General features: G+C 40.8%; 5 protein-coding genes across 9 annotated transcripts; 3 read left to right on the forward strand and 2 right to left on the reverse strand.

Annotated features, from left to right (window-relative positions):
• Nucleotides 1-1,138: 1,138 nt before the first annotated feature.
• On the forward strand, nucleotides 1,139-3,361 carry LOC121775904 (interactor of constitutive active ROPs 4-like). Of its 4 annotated transcripts, none has more exons than XM_042172990.1 (3): nucleotides 1,139-1,373; nucleotides 1,911-1,991; nucleotides 2,074-3,361. In XM_042172990.1, exons 1-3 carry the CDS (start codon nucleotides 1,207-1,209, stop codon nucleotides 3,197-3,199), a joined length of 1,374 nt encoding a protein of 457 aa, XP_042028924.1. In that variant the 5' UTR covers nucleotides 1,139-1,206; the 3' UTR covers nucleotides 3,200-3,361. The 4 variants fall into 4 exon arrangements, with proteins under 4 accessions (XP_042028924.1, XP_042028925.1, XP_042028926.1 ...); XM_042172991.1 differs by having other exon boundaries at nucleotides 2,077-3,361; XM_042172992.1 differs by having other exon boundaries at nucleotides 1,235-1,369.
• A 246-nt stretch (nucleotides 3,362-3,607) lies between these two features.
• On the forward strand, nucleotides 3,608-4,894 carry LOC121777833 (aspartic proteinase CDR1-like). The gene has a single exon (XM_042175186.1). It carries the CDS (start codon nucleotides 3,608-3,610, stop codon nucleotides 4,892-4,894), a length of 1,287 nt encoding a protein of 428 aa, XP_042031120.1.
• Nucleotides 4,895-6,595: 1,701 nt separating this feature from the next.
• LOC121777834 (aspartic proteinase CDR1-like) lies at nucleotides 6,596-7,384 on the forward strand. The gene has a single exon (XM_042175187.1). The coding sequence runs from the start codon at nucleotides 6,596-6,598 to the stop codon at nucleotides 7,382-7,384; it is 789 nt and encodes a 262-aa protein (XP_042031121.1).
• Nucleotides 7,134-10,450, reverse strand: LOC121777759 (tyrosine--tRNA ligase 1, cytoplasmic-like). 2 transcript variants are annotated; one of them, XR_006045557.1, is made up of 11 exons: nucleotides 10,281-10,450; nucleotides 10,048-10,195; nucleotides 9,258-9,547; nucleotides 9,085-9,181; nucleotides 8,585-8,690; nucleotides 8,420-8,502; nucleotides 8,131-8,276; nucleotides 7,904-8,009; nucleotides 7,729-7,788; nucleotides 7,435-7,527; nucleotides 7,134-7,254 (listed from the first exon to the last, which is right to left on the reverse strand). XR_006045557.1 is itself a non-coding variant. In XM_042175110.1 (10 exons), the coding sequence occupies exons 1-10, from the start codon at nucleotides 10,364-10,366 to the stop codon at nucleotides 7,507-7,509; spliced, it is 1,143 nt and encodes a 380-aa protein (XP_042031044.1). In that variant the 5' UTR covers nucleotides 10,367-10,450; the 3' UTR covers nucleotides 7,280-7,506. The 2 variants fall into 2 exon arrangements, 1 of the variants encoding a protein (XP_042031044.1); XM_042175110.1 differs by lacking the exon at nucleotides 7,134-7,254 and having other exon boundaries at nucleotides 7,280-7,527.
• A 1,284-nt stretch (nucleotides 10,451-11,734) lies between these two features.
• Nucleotides 11,735-14,154, reverse strand: LOC121777658 (gibberellin 2-beta-dioxygenase 1-like). The gene is made up of 3 exons (XM_042174977.1): nucleotides 13,691-14,154; nucleotides 12,638-12,986; nucleotides 11,735-12,093 (listed from the first exon to the last, which is right to left on the reverse strand). The coding sequence occupies exons 1-3, from the start codon at nucleotides 14,077-14,079 to the stop codon at nucleotides 11,842-11,844; spliced, it is 990 nt and encodes a 329-aa protein (XP_042030911.1). The 5' UTR covers nucleotides 14,080-14,154; the 3' UTR covers nucleotides 11,735-11,841.
• Nucleotides 14,155-18,418: the final 4,264 nt, after the last annotated feature.

Here is an 18,418-nt window from a genome sequence, read left to right on the forward strand (position 1 = left end):
ACTATGTGTTTAGATGTGACTGTGTGACTCATTTACTTCTATTTTAATATATTTTCTCTTAATTTTCTTTTCTATTGTATCGGAATGTACCCATCTTCAATTTGGTTGGATATATATTACATTATATGGCATAATAATAAATTAACAACCACGTTATAATATTTGTCGCAATCTAATTAACAACTCTTGAAACAAACTAGTCTACCATTGCATATTTGTACTAATAATTGTTTTCCTCAATTAATATTCCAATAAACCTTTCACCAAATAATGAATTTATAAAGTATCGTTTAATAAATGCGTGTAAATTAATAAAAGTACTTGAAAATAATTATACTTGTATAATGAGTTAATTCGAAACTTAAATCTTCACTATCCATAATTCTTTCATTATTATTACCACTATTATTTTATCTTTTAGACCTACACCATTTGCTATTGGTTTCAACTTTTAAAGCTTCCATATTATCAATTACAAATGTTAAAAATCATTTATTGAAAATAATGCGGCATACATAATTAAATCCACTTAAATTTATAATCCATCAATTAAACATAATCGTACTAGCATTTATAATAGTTTTGTACATGTCCCTTTTTTTGTTGGCTAAAAACAAATCCAGTAAATTATTAACTTGCACTTTCATTTTTGTTTAGACATAAATCCCACGTTTTTAAAGGGGTAATCTAGTTACGCGTTTAACAAAAATAATATTTTTATTATTAATTCGGTAAATTACTTTTACTTTTGTCAAATTGTAGTATTTTGGAAAATTCAACTTTGTTTGAAAAATCTGACGAACACATGTGAAAATCTAACCAGTGGATTGTATCACAAGGTAGTGCAGAGATGTGGTGACTTTAAGATTATGAGTTCAAAACCTGACAATCGTTGGAAGACATTTTGATGTAATCTGCAAATCCGGTTAAGCAAAATTAGCCAGATCGCACTAAAGACAGATTCGAATATTTCCCGGTTTTCCACCCCTAGTTACAAGCCACCACATTATGACCGTTGGATTCCCTCCATCCAATATTTTTGAAATGACTCTCTTGTCCTTACCTTCCAATTATTCCAAATATTCAATTTTCGAAATTATTTAATTCGAATTTTCAAACTTCCTCTCTCTCTCTACCCGTCTCGTGTCCCAAGAAGAGCTGTCACATACACACGAAGGCAAGTAAAGTGCACAATTGCTCTCATAAATGCCGCACAGCGGTTTCAAATTCAATGCCGATTTCCATTTCCATTTCCATTTCCATTTCTACGCTACTCTGCTCCAAATCACCATTCACCTCTGCTATTTAACAATTAGCTCCTCACCACGGCTTGAAGAAGAAGAAGAAGAAGAAGACTACAACACCTTCTGTAGGTGTGATTTTGTCACAGTACTATGTTTTGTTCATATCGATTAATAATTGCGATTTTCTTTTGGAATAGATTATTCAATTCGTTGTGTATGCTTTTTAATTGAGCTTTTTCCCCTGCCAAATGATTTGGCGGCATTTAATTTCAATTGAAGTACTGTTTGTAGATCCAGCTGATATGAGTTTATGTAGTTTTACACACGGCTGAATCCGTTGAAATCGTGAAGTTATGAATTCTGTAGAGTGGTGAAGCAATTAATAGAATTGAAGCTCCTAATAGTTGCATTTTGATCGACTTCAGCTGTTTATTAGAACCATTGTATGATTGCTGAAGAAATTAGAGAAATCGGAAATTAGAAATCATAGTGAAATGCTGGTGTTAGTTAGGTTTGATTTGTGGCAAATTGTCTGAGAAAACTGCAATTTGATTTAGCTTATTGAATCTAAGTGATGTATTTTACAGTGTTGAATTTTGTAGTATGTGAATATGCTGAGCTTCATTTTCCAACTGAATTATCTAATGTTCTCATTCGATTAAGCAGATCAAAGTTTGAAGAACAGTTGATTTTGCTGTTAGAGATAATTGAGTTTCCCTCGAAGAAGAGAGAAATGCCAAGAACAAGGTATTTGGAATCTAATGCCTAGTGTATTCCCAAGTTATTCTGTTTTGTGTTTGGTTTTAATTTGATCTTTTTATGATCATAGTAGAACAGCAGAAGTAGCTGCACGGCCATCTCTTCGAGGGCCTGCTAATCAGAGGACGTCCAGCGCTGATTCTGATCCAACACATGTTCGTCCGAAGACGGAGAGGAGCCCCAAAATCGCTGAAGGTCGGACACAGAGAGGGACGCTGTCTAACCCCTTGCACCAAAAGAAACTAAGAACTCGCATTGCAGATTTGGAATCTCAACTCGGCCTTGCTCAGGAGGAGCTCAAGAGTCTGAAGGGTCATTTAGTCTCGACCGGGACTGCTAAAAAGGCAGTGCAGGATCAACTTGAGAGGAAACCTAAGAAATCGCAGAGGGCTCCCGAGCCGTTTGAAATCGAAGAAAAGCACTTAACTCCAGCTGAGGCCCGAAAACTGAGCAAGAAGGATAGTACTAAAATGTATGAAGCATCTGAGGAAATCCAGGAGGAAACTGATGTTTTCGAAGTTCCTAACGAGAAGACAACGTTGGAGCCTAAGGCTGAACCAGAAGATGATGAACTCAAGGCTAAGTCTGTCTCTTTGTCAGCTGAATCACCAGTCACTGCTGAGCCGGAGAGTCCATGTGATGAGTTGGCTTCAAAGGAAGAGGAGATAAACTTGCTGAAAGCCCGTTTAGAAGAAAAGGGGAAAGAACTGGAGGTGTTTCGTCAAGAAAATGAGAGCATAAAGAGCCAGCTCGATGAAAAATCGCTGAAGATATCATCAGCTCAATCTGAGATCAATAGCCTGAACAAAAGGTTAACTTTGGCTAGTGAAGAGCTGGAGAAGAGTAAAAGCAGCTCTTCCCAGATGAATGAGAAGTTAGAAGCGACAGAAAAGGAGAAAGAGTTGCTAGAAAATGAGATGAAGATGCTTCGTGTACAAACTGAGCAATGGCGAAAAGCAGCGGATGCAGCAGCTTCTGTTCTGGCTGGGGATGCGGAGGCGAACGGCAGGAGGATATCGGAGAGATGTGGATCCATGGATAAACTCTACGTCAATACGTTCGATCATGTTGGTGGGTACACGGGTTATGTAGGCTCGCCTGGGCTAATGGAAGACAGAGATGACGTTTTTGGAGGTGAAAAGAGGAAAAGCATTAAAATGTTTGGAGATCTGTGGAAGAAGAAGAGCCATAAGTAAGTTTTCAAAAATGCCTCTCTCTTTATTATAGACTGTTTTCTTGAAGCTCATGAAAATGGTTTCTCACCATTTGTTAGCATTTGCTTTGTTGTGTGTGCTCATTCTATGTATTGAATGTGATTCACCATTTAAGTATTAATATATATGTATTTACTTTTTCTATATTATGTTCGTTGTCACTCTCAACATATTTCATCAGATGTAGCATCCATGTGTAAAGACATAATTAAAATTTAAGAACAATCTCAAACGAAATGTCCAGTTTCTCATTTGAACCTAAGAAATAAATATAATATCACTCACAAGAAGAAAAAAATGCATATCACAATTACTGAAAACACCCTCTGTTCCCACATCTCCTCATATAAGTAGAACTCTAATTAGATCTTCTCTCCCATCATAATCATCATGCCTTCAATCAACATCTTCTTCCTCATCTTCGCGCTCTGGCTCCTCCGAGGGCTGACGTCCTCGTCGGCCTTCACCTTGGAGCTCATCCATCGCGACTCCCCCGACTCCCCTCTATACCAACCAAACCTCACAACTGCGCAACGCTTCCTCAAGCATGCCGAGATTTCCCTCGCGCGCGCCTCCCATTTCAAGGACCACGTCCACGCCGAGATCCGCCTCCCGGGAAAGCTCTCTGGGCCCGTCTTCACCGCAGATTTATACATCGGCACCCCTGCCGTCAAGAGAACTCTCGTCTTTGACACCGGCAGCGACGTAATGTGGATACAATGTAGCCCCTGCACCCGCTGCTTCAAGCAGGACGGCCCCATCTTCGAGCCAAAGAAGTCGAGCAGCTTCAAGCTGATCAACAAAAACCACCCCCTCGCTGGAAGCTTCAAGTGCTCCATGTTCGGCAAAGGTTGCAGTTACTCTGTTGGCTACTACAGCGGGCAGTCCTCGGCGGGGCGGGCCGCAACCGAGACTTTCTCGTTCGAAAGCAGTTTGAAAGCGCCCGCAACAGTGTCGAACCTCGTCTTTGGCTGCGGGACTTCCAACTCCGGGTCTTTCCCGCCGGCGATCAGCGGAATACTGGGGATGGACAGGGAGCCGACGTCCTTGCCCCGGCAGCTCGGCGCGGGGATCAAGAACCGGTTCTCCTACTGCCTCTCCCCGACTACATCCTCATACGTCAGGTTCGGGGACGAGGCGGTGATCCAAGGGAGGAACGTGCAAAGGACGCCGTTCCTCGAGACGAAAAACAAACGGAGCACCACTAGCTACGCCCTCCCGTTGATGGATCTCAGCATCAACGGGAGGAGGCTCGGGGCGAGATTCCCCGAGGGAATCTACATAGACTCCGGATCCTCGTTGAGCCTGCTGGAAACGAGTGTGTATGTTGCTGTGAAAAATTATCTTGCTAGCTATTTTGCCAGTTTTCACGATGTTAAGAGGCATACAAGGAGTAATGCACCGGACAAGTTTCTCTGTTATAGTTATGCGGCGGCACCACCGACTTTACCGACAATGTTTTTTCATTTCAAGGGGGCTAATTTGGCGGCTGCGCCGGCGAATTTGTTCTTCTTTCCGGGCAGGAATGTGTTCTGTTTGGCGGCGTTGGAGTCGAAAACTATTTCCATTTTGGGGTCGTTTCAGCAGAGGAATGTGAGGTTTGTGTTTGATTTGCAGCAGAAGATGCTGTCGTTTGCTCCTGAGGATTGTTCTAAAGACTTTCAGCTTGGTGTCTGAGTGATGATAATTGGTTGTTGGATATATGTATACATATATAAATAAGATTTAATATATTAATATGGAATTATCCATTTTATTATTATAAAATAATATATAAATTACAAGTCATTTAAATCATGCCCAAAACGATGTGATTTTGTTGTTATGTCGTATATTTGACCATCTACTATAGAGTCATGTACTTTCATTATTAGTTTCGTCAAGCAATTTCTCTAAAGCATGGAAAAAGTCTCCCACAAATATGGGGTAACAAAATGTTCATAATCTAAATAACTGAATTAACCGAAATCAAACTTATAAATTTGGATCAGATTTTTTTTTTAAATCTGGACTTTCGATTACAGTTGTTCTTTTATAACTACAAAAGTCTAAAGATAAAAATTTATGACATGTACTGTATAAAACTTTATTTAAATAAAATATTTTATTCAAATACTCCCTCAATATTCTAATCTAATACTAGTACATAATAATTAAAGCATTTCTTTTAAATTTTGGATTTTTTATTTGGTTCATATTTAGGTAAACAACTTTCGAATCTAATTACATTTTCTCAAGCAAAAATAAATAAAATGTAAAATACATAGCATTTACCCAACAGTTCACTCTAAGAAAAACTATCTTGCTTGGTCGAGTAACAAAAAATTTAAATATATACTGTATTTCAAATTTTAATACTTGTCACCTCCATGTTCAATGAGTATACCCTATTTGTCCACAAATTATTTAATTCAAAGTGACACTTTAATTCAGTGCAGATTTTAGGAGACGTAGATGAGAGCTGTTAAAAAAAATTAAAGGAATGTACATCAAATTTTATATATTGGTTTTAAGTTATATAATGGATATTGAGTGTAATAATCAAATTGAAACTGTTTAGACATTACATTTTTTTGACATTATATACATCGAATCATAGCAATGCAACAATTAAGAGCATTAACTCATAGGCCATTATAGATTTATACAAATTACTTTTTTTTTGCAAATTTATTCACCCGAACGTATTTAATTGAAATTTGTTTAAAATGATATATACTTTTAATCGAGAGAGTTATACAATTTTAAGTTTTTGAGACTTTTTGAGATTTCTAAAATTTATCAACCTGTCATTAAAAGTGACATATGTCATTAAAGATTCAAGAAAACGATAACATCAATGCATTGTGTGCATTATCTACACTCCCTCAAAGCTCCATGTTTAAATACATAATTCCTATTGTTGAGACTAATCACATAACCAAATATCCAATTTCTCATTTGAACCTAAGAACTAAATAACAGATGACACACAAAAAAGAGTAAAAAAGTAGCAAAATAAGCACATCACAATTACTCTAAACACCATCTCTTCCATATAAATAGATCTCCCTCTCCCATCATCATACTAAAACACAATGCCTTCAATCAACATCTTCTTCCTCATCTTCGCCCTATGGTTCCTACGACGGCCGACGTCCTTGTCAGCCTTCACCTTGAAGCTTGTCCACCGCGACTCCCCTCTATACCAGCCGAACCTCACAACCGCGCAACGCTTCCTCAAGCACGCCAAGATCTCACTCGCGCACGCCTCCCATTTCGACGTCCACGCCTCCCGGCAAAGCACGGACCCATCTTCACGGCGGATTTATACATCGGCACCCCCGCTGTCAAGAGGACTCTCGTCTTCGACACCGGCAGCGGCCTCACGTGGATGCAATGCAGCCCCTGCACCACTGCTTCAAGCAGAATGACCTCGTCTTCGAACCAAAGAAGTCGAGCAGCTACAAGCCGATCAGCAAAAAACACCCCCTCGCCAAAAGCTTCCAATGCTCTTTCTTCGGCAGCGGCTGCAGCTACTCCACCAGCTACTACAGCGGCCAGTTCTCGAAGGGCCCTGCCGCAACCGAAACATTCACGTTCGACAGCAGTTTGAAACGGCCCGCATCAGTGAAGAACCTCGTTTTCGGCGGGATACTCGGGATGGACAAGGCTCCGATGTCCTTGCCTCGACAACTCGGCGCATCGATCAAGAATCGGTTCTCCTACTGCCTCTCTCCGACCACAGGCTCGTACATCAGGTTCGGTGACGAGGCGGTGATCCAAGGGAGGAACGGGCAGAGGACACCGATCGTCGAGACAAGCAACAATCGGAGCGCCACAAACTACGCCCTCCCGCTGATGGATCTCAGCATCAACGGGAAGAGGCTCGGGGCGAGATTCCCCGAGGGAATCTACATAGATTCCGGATCCTCATTAAGCCTTCTAGAAACGAGTGTGTTTGTGGGGACGCGGCCGAATTTACCGACGATGGTGTTTCATTTTAAGGGGGCTGATTTGGCGCCAAATCTGTTCGTCTTTTTGGAGAAGAATGTGTTCTGTTTTATGGCGTTGGGAGTCAAAAACTATAATTGGTTCTTTGAGATATTAACAAGATATATAAATAAAATTCGAGTACATTTCTATTCAAATATAAGTCGAAATATAAATCTGATGGAAAATGAATAACAAGAATCTAACATAAAAAAAATGTAATACTATTCCAAGAAAAGCAATACCATGCTATTGTGATAATAAAGACCAAAAGTTTGCAATCCTCTTCGGAAGACTGGTTTTGCTTTCTCAAGACATCATCTGGTTACCTTGTAACCCTGCAAAGGATATACGCAAATTAATATAAAAAAATATGGCATAGTGAAATTAACTAGGAATTAACATAAACTAAGAGAAATACTTGTTAAACGAGACAATCGACTTTAAACTATGGTGCATATAAATAGGATAACAATCAACATTTGTTTTTCATCTCTTCCATGCAATTCAAAGTAGAGAAAAAAGTCAAATGTGCATACCTTCACCCTTTTCAGTAGATCCTTAGCCTTCGGATCGTTGATGAAATGGTCACGTACCGGCTGAATAATATTACAAAGCTAAGTAAATGCTTGGGTTGCAAAAAGAGTATTTGTATATGTAAATCAGCATTTTAGGATCAAACATAAATCAGATCCAAGTAAAGTTAATTATTACCTGCAGTATCCGGTTTAGTGATTTTGCAAGAGCCGGCTTGAGATCTCCAGGATGCAGCTGGCCACTCTCGTAGTCAGCAACTAAATCTTCAAAACTCTTGAAAGTCCTGAATGACGTGAATACGTGTAAAGAAGATAGCTATAAAATGTCCCAAACTAATATAAAACCAAGGTACATATCTTTACACTATGAATTGAAAACCCTAATCAGAAGCCTGAAGGACTTACTTATCACCCCCATTCTCTGGTTTCCGCTCAACTGTGAACTCATTGAACCATGGAATAACAATGTATTTGATGTACTCCAGGCACGGGTTCTTTTCCACCACTTTTGGAGGGCAGAAGGCTTTTTTTATCTTCAGATTTACATCAGCCTGTGACATTCGTTTTTATCAACCCAACAGAATTTCACAAGTAAAGAATTCGGAAGGTCCAAAACATGCCACAACTAAATCAGAATCGGGGCCAACTATTATAAGAAATTGCTGTCCTTTAGGAAATTGGAAACATATAATACCTCTTCATCCTCCATGAAGATAGAAGAAGAAGGATCACTCTTCGACATCTTCTCCTGTCCTTCCTGCAGCCCAGGGAGCATATCTGTGTGTAATTAAAAGCAGATGCAGTTAACATAATTTTTAATAGGACTAACACTTTTATGGAAAGGTAATACTCTGCTTACGATGAGACAGTATGATAGGCTTGTTTTTTCTTTTGATGTCATCGCAATACTCCCTAGCCAACATATTTACTTTGCGCTGGTCAATACCCAACTGGCAAATGTCAGCCTGTTCCAATACACAAGCTCACAAGTTATATATTATCACATTAAAAAACTCCATAGGTAGAAAGGTAATGCACAATGCAATAAACCATTTCACTATGCTCAGTAAGTGAAGAATGAGCAACAATTATAGCAAGTTCCGGTACATGTTTGCAGTATTTTTTCTGGTACCAATAGTGAATATCTTTGTTTCGTTGCTACCTCACTTAAACACAGCGTTATTATCTGGAGTCTCTTGCCTTTAATATTTAAGGTTCATTGTAAATCATTCTTTCACCTCACTATAGGAAAGTAATGAATTATACTGAAAGCAAAACAAAACAAAACATACATATGCAATAGTAGTATTCCTTTAATATTTCATTCCCAAATTAATCCAAGCAACAATGAAAAGTCACCTTAAGGAAGAATATATCAGCACATTGCATGCATGGATAGAATATCTGGGCTGCAGACAATTCATCTTGCTCTGAGCGGCCCATAATTTGACAGCACCTAAATAAGGACAAAAGGTACGATATGACATTAGTGATTGGACATTCACTTAGCAGAATGAGAAAATGACCCATACCGCAGCACCCTAGGAAGCTTGTTTCTCCGGGCTATGTCCATCACAAGGGGCCAGTACTCGTGAGCCCGAGAGTTGATCTCTTCAGAAGACCAGAGAAACTCCACCTGGCCTCCTTCAATGTTCATCCCTACAGCTTTCCATATCTCAATCAGGTACTGCCCTATCACTTGTATCTTTTTCAAGTCACCGCCCATTTTGTTGTTCAGCTGTGCGAACCAATCTGCAATCCATATCTTCACTTTGCATCCAGCGGAAGTCAGTTTATTGACATTAATCGCCTTCATAACTCCCTGCACATAGATGTTTGCACTTTCCATCAAACATTATCAACATATTACAGGTAAATTCACCTTCCAGCAGCAAAGATAAGAGCTGCTGACAAAACTGAAATCCACAACAAAAAAGTGCTATTGCACAATCACATCCCAATAGCAAAATAGAATCAAATGACTACGCCTACTATGTGAGATCAAGTCCTCAAAATTTTGGACAGCGACTTAAAATTTTGAGCTTAAGTTATGAATCATCCAACCATCCAACTTGAAGAAAAGTTAATTTTGGTTCTAAAATACTCTACGGTATCCGGTTTTATCGAAAATTAAACTCAAACCAAACGAACTAAATTATTCAATTCTTCAGCAAGTCAGGCAATTTCCAGAATACCAAATTGAGCATGTTTTGATCAGCTGAAATAATAACAAGACTGCATAAAGCGCGGAAAATGCTAAACAATACGGAAGAGAAAACATTTCTGCGAAAACATACAAGGAAATGGATTCAATTCAGCTACCTGGGCAATATGCATTCTTCCAGATGGTTCAAATCCATCATAGCACACAATGTTAGGCTTGTTCGCCAACAATCGCTCCAATTCATCCTCCTGTATACACTCCTCGCCAATGCTCCTTATCAAATCGTACCTCTCCTTCAAGCTCAATCTGTATTCAATTCAATCCAACAAATTCAACTTCTAGATCAAAAAGTGACACATAATTGCGCTTAGGTGAAATTGAGAGGACTTACTGCGGTTGAGGCGAAATGGAGAGAGACTGAAGCGGTTGAGATGGCGGGACTTCATTGCTGTTGCTGCTGCTTCCTTCGTTCTCCATTGAAAATAGGGTTTTGTGTGAAGAGACAAAATTTCGGATAGAGAAATTTAACTTTTGACTCTGCACTTTCGGCGACTCTTCTTTTTAATTATTTTCTTGATTATTAGTCAATAGTACAAAATAGTAATGAACTTGAGTACCACCAAATCTAAAGTAAAGAAATTTAAAAAAAGAAAGAAAAAAAATCTATTTAAAAATTTGAAAATCCCCACCCGTGTTCTTTGCTACGTAAGAGGAGTACGGTTGTGGACCTGGTCCCACTTTTATCATCTTTATTTCGATGCTCTTAGCTAAGGCACAAGTTCTTAGCTAGAACACAATATCATCAATTATCTCCATGGGTCCCACTATTATATTATTCAATTTTAATACTTCAATTACTAAAAACACTTTCATAATAATAAAATACTTTAATAAACCTAAAATAAAATTACAAATTCCTAAAATTAAAATAAAAAAAGTGGATAGTTCAAAATCCCAAAAATTCAACAAAGTGGGAATTGCATAATTTAAATTCGAAAAATGAAAAAGGACATATTTCGGGTTTGGAAGAAGACTACAATCATCTTAATATTTGCAGCTCTTTGCTCGGGAGTCATCTAAGATTGGTCGGCATTGATAGCTCTCTCCGAATACCCAAATAACGTGTTTGGATTACGAGGGATTGCCGGAGGGGGTGGAGGCACGGGAGTCTGAGCCGCCGGTTGGGATTGGCTCGTTGAGATGCCTGAATGCTTTGTGGGTCACCATTTGGAAGACCGTCATGGCGCTCGTGATGATGTCGGTTTTGTGGAGCCGCTCCTGGCCGAATGCTGTTCCTCGAGGAAAAACCCCTGGAACTTCTGTATGCCCTCGCTTGCTCTTCCAATCGCATTGCGCAACATACTCTGGTTGCGCTCCAGAGTTCCTGCCGGACGTTTTTTTTTATAAATAAACTCCTATATATAGGAGGAAATTACAACTGATGTCAAGAGGGCTTGAACTCGGCACCTCATACAATAATGTCTACGCTTCTTGCCACTAGGAACATAGGCCTTGTAGATGATGCTGATGCGCTCCTCTCATTTTGGTTCGTGTCGATGGCTACATCTTTGGACACCGAAACATATGCCCCGAACATCTTTTCAATCTCGCCCGAAGTGTACAGATTGCTGACATTGATTTCCTATCCACACTTTCATCCCATGATTTTTCGAACCCCAAACGTATTACTCCACACTAGTAGTATTCATTAACTAAATCACCAAAAGAATGCTAATTTAAGCACATGTAATACAATGATAACATCACATGAATTTACAATGGAGTACGAAAATTGTTTTCCCTAGTATTTCCATGTCTCAACTAAACGCACATTGATATTTATAGTGATGCAAAAATCCTTATATTAATCAACAAGAACATTTACATGACCTATACCCACAAGCAAATAAAAAATTACATCGAACTAGCTACTAAAAACCCTACACACAAGATCATGAGGCTACAATCTTCTCAAAGAGACCTAATCTATTATCGGCTAATTTTGACTTATAAGCCGATTTCTTGTATTCAAACCATGTAAATTCCTTGTACAAACTATCTTCTTCCCCTTGCATGAGTGATGCCAATGGAGCTATCTTTTCACTCAATGGTGGCCCTCCAAAGTAAATCATCGATAGCCTCGATTTCGATCCGCTGGCCACTACTCTGTGTTTCACACTCTTGAACCTTCCGTTAGTCATTACCTGCACCAATACGGACAAAAATAAATAAGACGATGGAGCACAACTTATTCAGTAAGACACGTCCCCTACAACTAATATGTCAATGGTACATTTTAATCAGAAATAAAACAAACAAATATCACACATATCAGTGTAAATTAAGAACAAGAATCACTGCATAAATCACATAAACATTCATTAGTCAATCTTTGGAAACCTTACATCAGTTAGGGTTAGTAATAGAAAATTCAAGCAAAGTATAGCCACGTGGCACAGCGAATGTGCCTTGCCACGTGGGCATGTATTCGGACACGCCTCATATAAAGAATGAGGACTAATATTTCGTGCTTGACCAAGTTTACTTCCATTTGAAAATGAAAAGAAGTTAAGTGAAAGAAGAAAATTAGAAAGAGAAGTTTCCGTAGCAACTAGTACTACTAATTCAATTCAAAATTATTTAAAATTTGCATTTAATTATTCCTTATTGCCTTTTACAGAAATATGGTCCCACAGATCTGACATATTTCTAATAGGACGATCCAAAAAGAAAAACGAGTCACTGTACCTGTAATGAGTCGCCGACGTTAATGAAGAAAGAGTTGTGATCGGGCGGGACAGAGATCCAGCGGCCGTCTTTGAGGGAGATTTGGAGGCCGGAAATGTTGTTGGATCGTAGCACGGAGATGATTTGTGGGTCGGTGTGCTCGCCGAATCCGATCAAATTCCTGCCGTCGGATTCAAGAAAATCCGGGATCGGAGGGTAGTGATTCACCCGGAAAACAGAGTCGCTCTGCTCATCCATCAGCAGCTTGCTGAACGCATCCCTCGGCTGAATCCTCAGCCCCTCCGCCACCATTTCGAGAATCTCGCAGGCCATCTTCCTCACCGCGGCGATGTATTTGTTCACCAGGCAACTGCAGCATTCCGAAGTATACATTAGGTTAGAACCAACGCAATTTAGTTGGTAAGACGTTTTTCTCATGTGAGTAATAGGTCGAGTGGTCGACTCGTTTAAGGCTTTGTATGGTGGAAGAGAATTAGAGAAATAGTGAAATTTGTAGTGTAGTCTAGTAAGTGAGACGTTTGCCTCTCGGAAAAATAGAAAACTATTATTGATTCGTGCACGAATAAGAGTTGCACGTGTGGCGGTATGGGGAAAATTGACCGAAATCACATTATGTCAGACCTAGGATACAATAGTGTGTATTTAATGATAAACAGAAATAAAGTTTAATTGGTAAGACGTTTTCACTGTAATAAATTTTGAGTCACTCTTTTTAAATTTGGAAGTGGAAAAATAGAAATGTCCTATTTGACTCATGGGTTGACAATTTGAGTCAGCATAGCATCAAAATAAATGGAAAACTATTATTGATTCTCGTAAAAATAAAATTCACTGCTTACAAACTATTAAGAGTTGCATGTGCGGGGAAATGTGACCAAAATTAACATTATGATGACAAATAAAAAAAATTGATTTAGTTGATAAGACGTTTTTCATTGCAATAATAAATAAGTACGGTTGGGGTTTTAAATTTTTTTACTAATAGATATAGAATTTGAGTAGTGACAGAATAAATGAAAAATCATTATTGATCATCTTAAAAATAGAACTGACCGGAATTTCTCGGCGGCGTGGCCAAAGATGGCGGAGAAGTTATGGTAATCGGAGCTGGAGTTGGCGGTGAGGAGGAGGTATTCAAGCCAGCCGACGTCGCCATTGTGGCCGATCTTCTTGTCCCCGTAGCCGAAGGGGTCGGGTGGGCCGGCCTGGGCCTTGACGGAGAGAGGGAGCGAGAAGAAGCGGAGAGCTTCGGATTCGAGGTCGCGGATGAGGTCGGCGGGGACGCTGTGGTTGATGACTTTGAAGAAGCCGAAGTCCTCGCAGGCTCGGACGAGCTGAGCTTTGGTGTCAGGCTTGGAGAGGTCGATGAGGGGGATGAATGCGGCTCGGTGGTTAGGTTTGGACAACTGTTCCATTGCTGGCGGTTTGGAATGGACTACCATTGCTGGTGGTGGTGAGGAATGGGGAGAGGCTTGGGTGGTGAGGTGAGGTGAGGTGTTGAAATTGAATAGATTGGGTTTGGGAGAGGCTTGCTATTTATAGGAAGTTTTGGGGTCATGGGATTTAATAATGGAGGGAAAGAAGATACATGAGAAATTGTGGGGTGTGACGTGGAATAGTTTATCCATTCATTTTAGACATGTGAATATTATTTTTATGGTTATAGCATATGAAATATTTGTTTTGTATTTATTGCCGATCATGAGATTACATATGAATTCACGACTAAAAGTAGTTTTTCAACTTATTTTTTTCTTTAAGTAAACAATTTTTTTCTTCAATCGGATACCTTGCATGACAACTCCTTATATTTCTTCTTTGAATCTTTCGAAGTTTGTTATCTGATCTCAAATCTTGTGCGACACCCATCCCTCATTATAATGTGTCCATCCATATTCTTGGACACTAAAATATGACTAAGATATACATTGATGTATTATCTAGCACTGCTTTAACGAGTATCAATTTTACGCCTGAAGTAACATGGAACGGAGGAAGTACATTTATAGATTATCTTGCACTGCTTCAACGAGTACTGATGGGGTGCGTACTAAACAAGCCCGACAGCAATGACGGCCCATCAGCCCAAAGCCCAAGGAAGAGTATGAGTTCGGCATTACCAAAGAGTTCGGCCTCAGCCTACAGCTCGGTAAAAGCCGACCAATCAAGCTCTGCGAGTTCGGCATTACCAAAGAGTTCGGCCTCAGCCTACAGCTCGGTAAAAGCCAACCAAGCTCTACTCTCAGATCGGCAACCAAAGCAGTTCGGTCTCAGTTTTCGACCGAACAAGGAGTTAGTGGACCCATGCAGGATTTCCACAACTTCCAACACACCCACTACCACGTGGCGTCAACTCAGGCCACGATCTTAGGCCATGACCTCACGACCTCCACGACCTAGAGTGATGATGTAAGCCACGATCTTAGTTCAATGTATAAATAGAACTTAGATCTGATAGAAAGGGGTGAGAAGCTCTCTAGAGATAAAACACCATATAGCAAATAGCAAGTTTGTATTTGTAAGCTGTAGAAAACAGATCAAGCAATACAATCTTGCCCTCCCTTTTTCCCGTGGACGTAGATTTACTTCAGTAAATCGAACCACGTAAATTCTTTGTGTCATAATCTTCATTCTCTACCAGCATTTACTAACGTCAGAAATTCGCGGATCCATCACTGGCGCCGTCTGTGGGAAACAGAGAACCAAATTTGTGATAAAGCGAATTTTTGACCATTTTTTCAACCCAAAAAATGCATACCAGATCGCAGAGTACCCGTATTCCTGCCCGTGAGAACCAGGAGGAAGCCAATCCACCCCATAGGTCTGGAAAACAGCCTAGGGATAAATCCACCACCAGTTCTCATGGCGGAGGAACAAGCCGCTCCAAAAGCCGTCACACCGAGTCTTCCCAGCAGCCCGATTTGAACGAGGCTGTCAAGCTGTTTTTGGCTGAAAAGCAGGAGGAATTCTTAACCTTCCTGCAGAGAAGCCAAAAGCAGCCGGAGGCGAAAACGGCGGATTCTCCCTCTCCCTCCATACGAGACAGTCACCACCGCAGTAGTGTCATGTCTTCCAGAAGAAAGAATCCTCGGTGCCGGAATCACAGGAGAACTCCATCTCCTCCATACCGAAGAAATGTCGGGTTCGCCATGTACGGAGCATTGAGGACTCCGTTCTCGGACGATATTACCCGAACTTCCCTACCACAGAACTACCGAACTCCGTCGATAACCTATGACGGACTCGTGGATCCTCATGATTTCTTGGGACGCTATCAATATAACATGGCGAACCAGGGTCTCAACGAGGTCCACATGTGCAAGCTGTTTCCCGAACTGCTTATCGGGAACGCAAGAAGGTGGTTCGATAGCCTCCCCCAAGGCAGCATTAGATCCTACCGAGATCTAATGGATGCTTTCCACAGGAGGTTCTTTCAGAAAGCGGAAGCCCGGATTACTTCGGCTCAGCTGCTTTCTATACGTCAAGGTCGCGACGAAAAGATCAGCGACTTCCTGACGAGATTCCATAAGGAATGCCTACAAGTAGATAATCTCAATGATCTACTTGTCATTTCGGCATTCCAAAATGGAATCCTGCCCGGAGCTCCCTACAGAAAGCTCGTGGAATGCAGTCCGCAAACAGCTCAAGAGATGTGGGACATTGCGGACAAGTTTTCTCGTGCCGATGAGGCAGACCGTCGAAAACGGTCTTTAGACAGCTCATCTAGAGAAGACAAAAAGAAGCCCGATCATAGCGATCAGAGGCTTCCTCGCCGAACACCTTCCCCACCAAAGGAGAGATAGCGGTCATCCGAGGTGATCGAAAAAAGAGCAAGTGTGTTCGCATATTGCGCTTAAAAGTGCCGAGCAATCAGTTCGGCACCATCAAGCATAGCAATCACAGCAGCCGGAGTCAGAGGCAGGCGGAATGACCGAAGTCACACCGGAGCCGAACTCGATGGTGTACGGCACTGAAGCCGTGATTCCGGTTTAGATTGGCATACCCAGTCCCCGAACTCAATTTCTCCTCAGAAATGAATGGTGACGGACTGAGAGCCGAACTAGATCTTGCCGAAGAAAGAAGAGAATTGGCCTGCATAAAAGCAGCCAAGTACAAGGAGCAAGTAGCCCGGTATTACAACCAAAGAGTGAAGAAGCTGCAATTTCAAGTGGGAGATCTCGTCTTGAGAAACAACGAAGTAAGCCGAGCAGAAAAGCTGGGCGAACTCGAACCCACATGGGAAGGTCCATATCGGGTGTCAGAAGTCCTCGGCAAAGGGTCTTACAAATTGACTCACATGTCAAGAGCACAAGTACCCCGAACATGGTACGTTTCCAACCTCAAAGTTCCATTTGTAAGAGACAGTCCGGTCAATGTGCTTTCTTTGGTTTGCTTGGTCTTTGTTTGTCTCTGTGCGTTTTGTCTGTGTGTTTTGTCTGTTTCGGTGCGTGTCGTCTCTTACAAATGTTACTGAGGTATCTTGTTCTTCGAAGGCTGATCCCCTTCTTAGAACATATATAAGCCAACGATTGTGAGTCAAAGCTTCTACAGAAGATACAAGACCACAATTCAGCTTAAACAAGCAGTTCGTCTGAAACGAGCTGCAACAAGCCAACGATTGTGAGTCAAAGCTTCTACAGAAGATACAAGACCACAATTCAGCTTAAACAAGCAGTTCGTCTGAAACGAGCTGCAACAAGCCAACGATTGTGAGTCAAAGCTTCTACAGAAGATACAAGACCACAATTCAGCTTAAACAAGCAGCTCGTCTGAAACGAGCTGCAATAAGCCAACGATTGTGAAGTCCAAGCTTCTAAAGAGGATACAAGACCACAATTCGGCTTAAAAATCAAGCACTTCGTCTGAAACGAACTGCAACGAAAGTCTGATTCTCGCGATAAAACTTGCCTGAATTAGGACAAGGGAAAGTCCGATCCACGCGATAAACCTCGCCGAATTAGGACGACCAAGTTCGGTCAAAGAAGTTTACCTCATAAGACCGAGGACGACCATGTCTAGTCAAAGAGGTTTACTGCATAAGACCACTTCGGTTAACTGGGAAAGTCCGATCCACGCGATAAAACTCGCCGAATTAGGACAAGGGAAAGTTCAATCCCGGCGACAAAAATCGCCAAATTAGAACACAAGACGAGTCCGGTCAAAGATGTTTATTTCATCAGACCAAAGACGAGTCCGGTCAAAGATGTTTATTTCATCAGACCAAAGACGAGTCCGGTCAAAGATATTTATTTCATCAGACCAAAGACGAGTCCGGTCAAAGATGTTTATTTCATCAGACCAAAGACGAGTCCGGTCAAAGATGTTTATTTCATCAGACCAAAGACGAGTCCGGTCAAAGATGTTTATTTCATCAGACCAAAGACGAGTCCGGTCAAAGATGTTTATTTCATCAGACCAAAGACGAGTCCGGTCAAAGATATTTATTTCATCAGACCAAAGACGAGTCCGGTCAAAGATGTTTATTTCATCAGACCAAAGACGAGTCCGGTCAAAGATGTTTATTTCATCAGACCAAAGACGAGTCCGGTCAAAGATGTTTATTTCATCAGACCAAAGACGAATCCGGTCAAAGATGTTTATTTCATCAGACCAAAGACAAGTCCGGTCAAAGAAGTCTACTTCATAAGACCGAGGACAAGTACGATGAAATTTTTTCGCTAAGCTGTAAATACACAGTGTTAGAAGCGAAAACAAAAACAAAATTTCATTTTCAAATCTTGTTCGGCACACAACTCCGCTACCCTACAAGATGGCGTTACG

Source organism: Salvia splendens, chromosome 18 (genome assembly GCF_004379255.2).
Source record: "Salvia splendens isolate huo1 chromosome 18, SspV2, whole genome shotgun sequence".
In the NCBI taxonomy this organism is placed as follows: domain Eukaryota; kingdom Viridiplantae; phylum Streptophyta; class Magnoliopsida; order Lamiales; family Lamiaceae; genus Salvia; species Salvia splendens.

Excerpts from the sequence above, each read along its gene's own strand:
- LOC121775904 (XM_042172990.1), top strand. The coding sequence starts at position 1,207 with ATGCCGCACAGCGGTTTCAAATTCAATGCCGATTTCCATTTCCATTTC. Across the intron at positions 1,374-1,910 it reads GACTACAACACCTTCTGTAG|ATCAAAGTTTGAAGAACAGT; the intron begins GTGTGATTTTGT and ends TCGATTAAGCAG. Across the intron at positions 1,992-2,073 it reads AGAGAAATGCCAAGAACAAG|TAGAACAGCAGAAGTAGCTG; the intron begins GTATTTGGAATC and ends TTATGATCATAG.
- LOC121777833 (XM_042175186.1), top strand. The coding sequence starts at position 3,608 with ATGCCTTCAATCAACATCTTCTTCCTCATCTTCGCGCTCTGGCTCCTC.
- LOC121777834 (XM_042175187.1), top strand. The coding sequence starts at position 6,596 with ATGCAGCCCCTGCACCACTGCTTCAAGCAGAATGACCTCGTCTTCGAA.
- LOC121777759 (XM_042175110.1), bottom strand. The coding sequence starts at position 10,366 with ATGGAGAACGAAGGAAGCAGCAGCAACAGCAATGAAGTCCCGCCATCT. Across the intron at positions 9,548-10,047 it reads GAAGAATGCATATTGCCCAG|GGAGTTATGAAGGCGATTAA; the intron begins GTAGCTGAATTG and ends ATCTATGTGCAG. Across the intron at positions 9,182-9,257 it reads AAGCTTCCTAGGGTGCTGCG|GTGCTGTCAAATTATGGGCC; the intron begins GTATGGGTCATT and ends GTCCTTATTTAG.
- LOC121777658 (XM_042174977.1), bottom strand. The coding sequence starts at position 14,079 with ATGGTAGTCCATTCCAAACCGCCAGCAATGGAACAGTTGTCCAAACCT. Across the intron at positions 12,987-13,690 it reads CACGCCGCCGAGAAATTCCG|TTGCCTGGTGAACAAATACA; the intron begins GTCAGTTCTATT and ends GGAATGCTGCAG. Across the intron at positions 12,094-12,637 it reads ACGTCGGCGACTCATTACAG|GTAATGACTAACGGAAGGTT; the intron begins GTACAGTGACTC and ends GTATTGGTGCAG.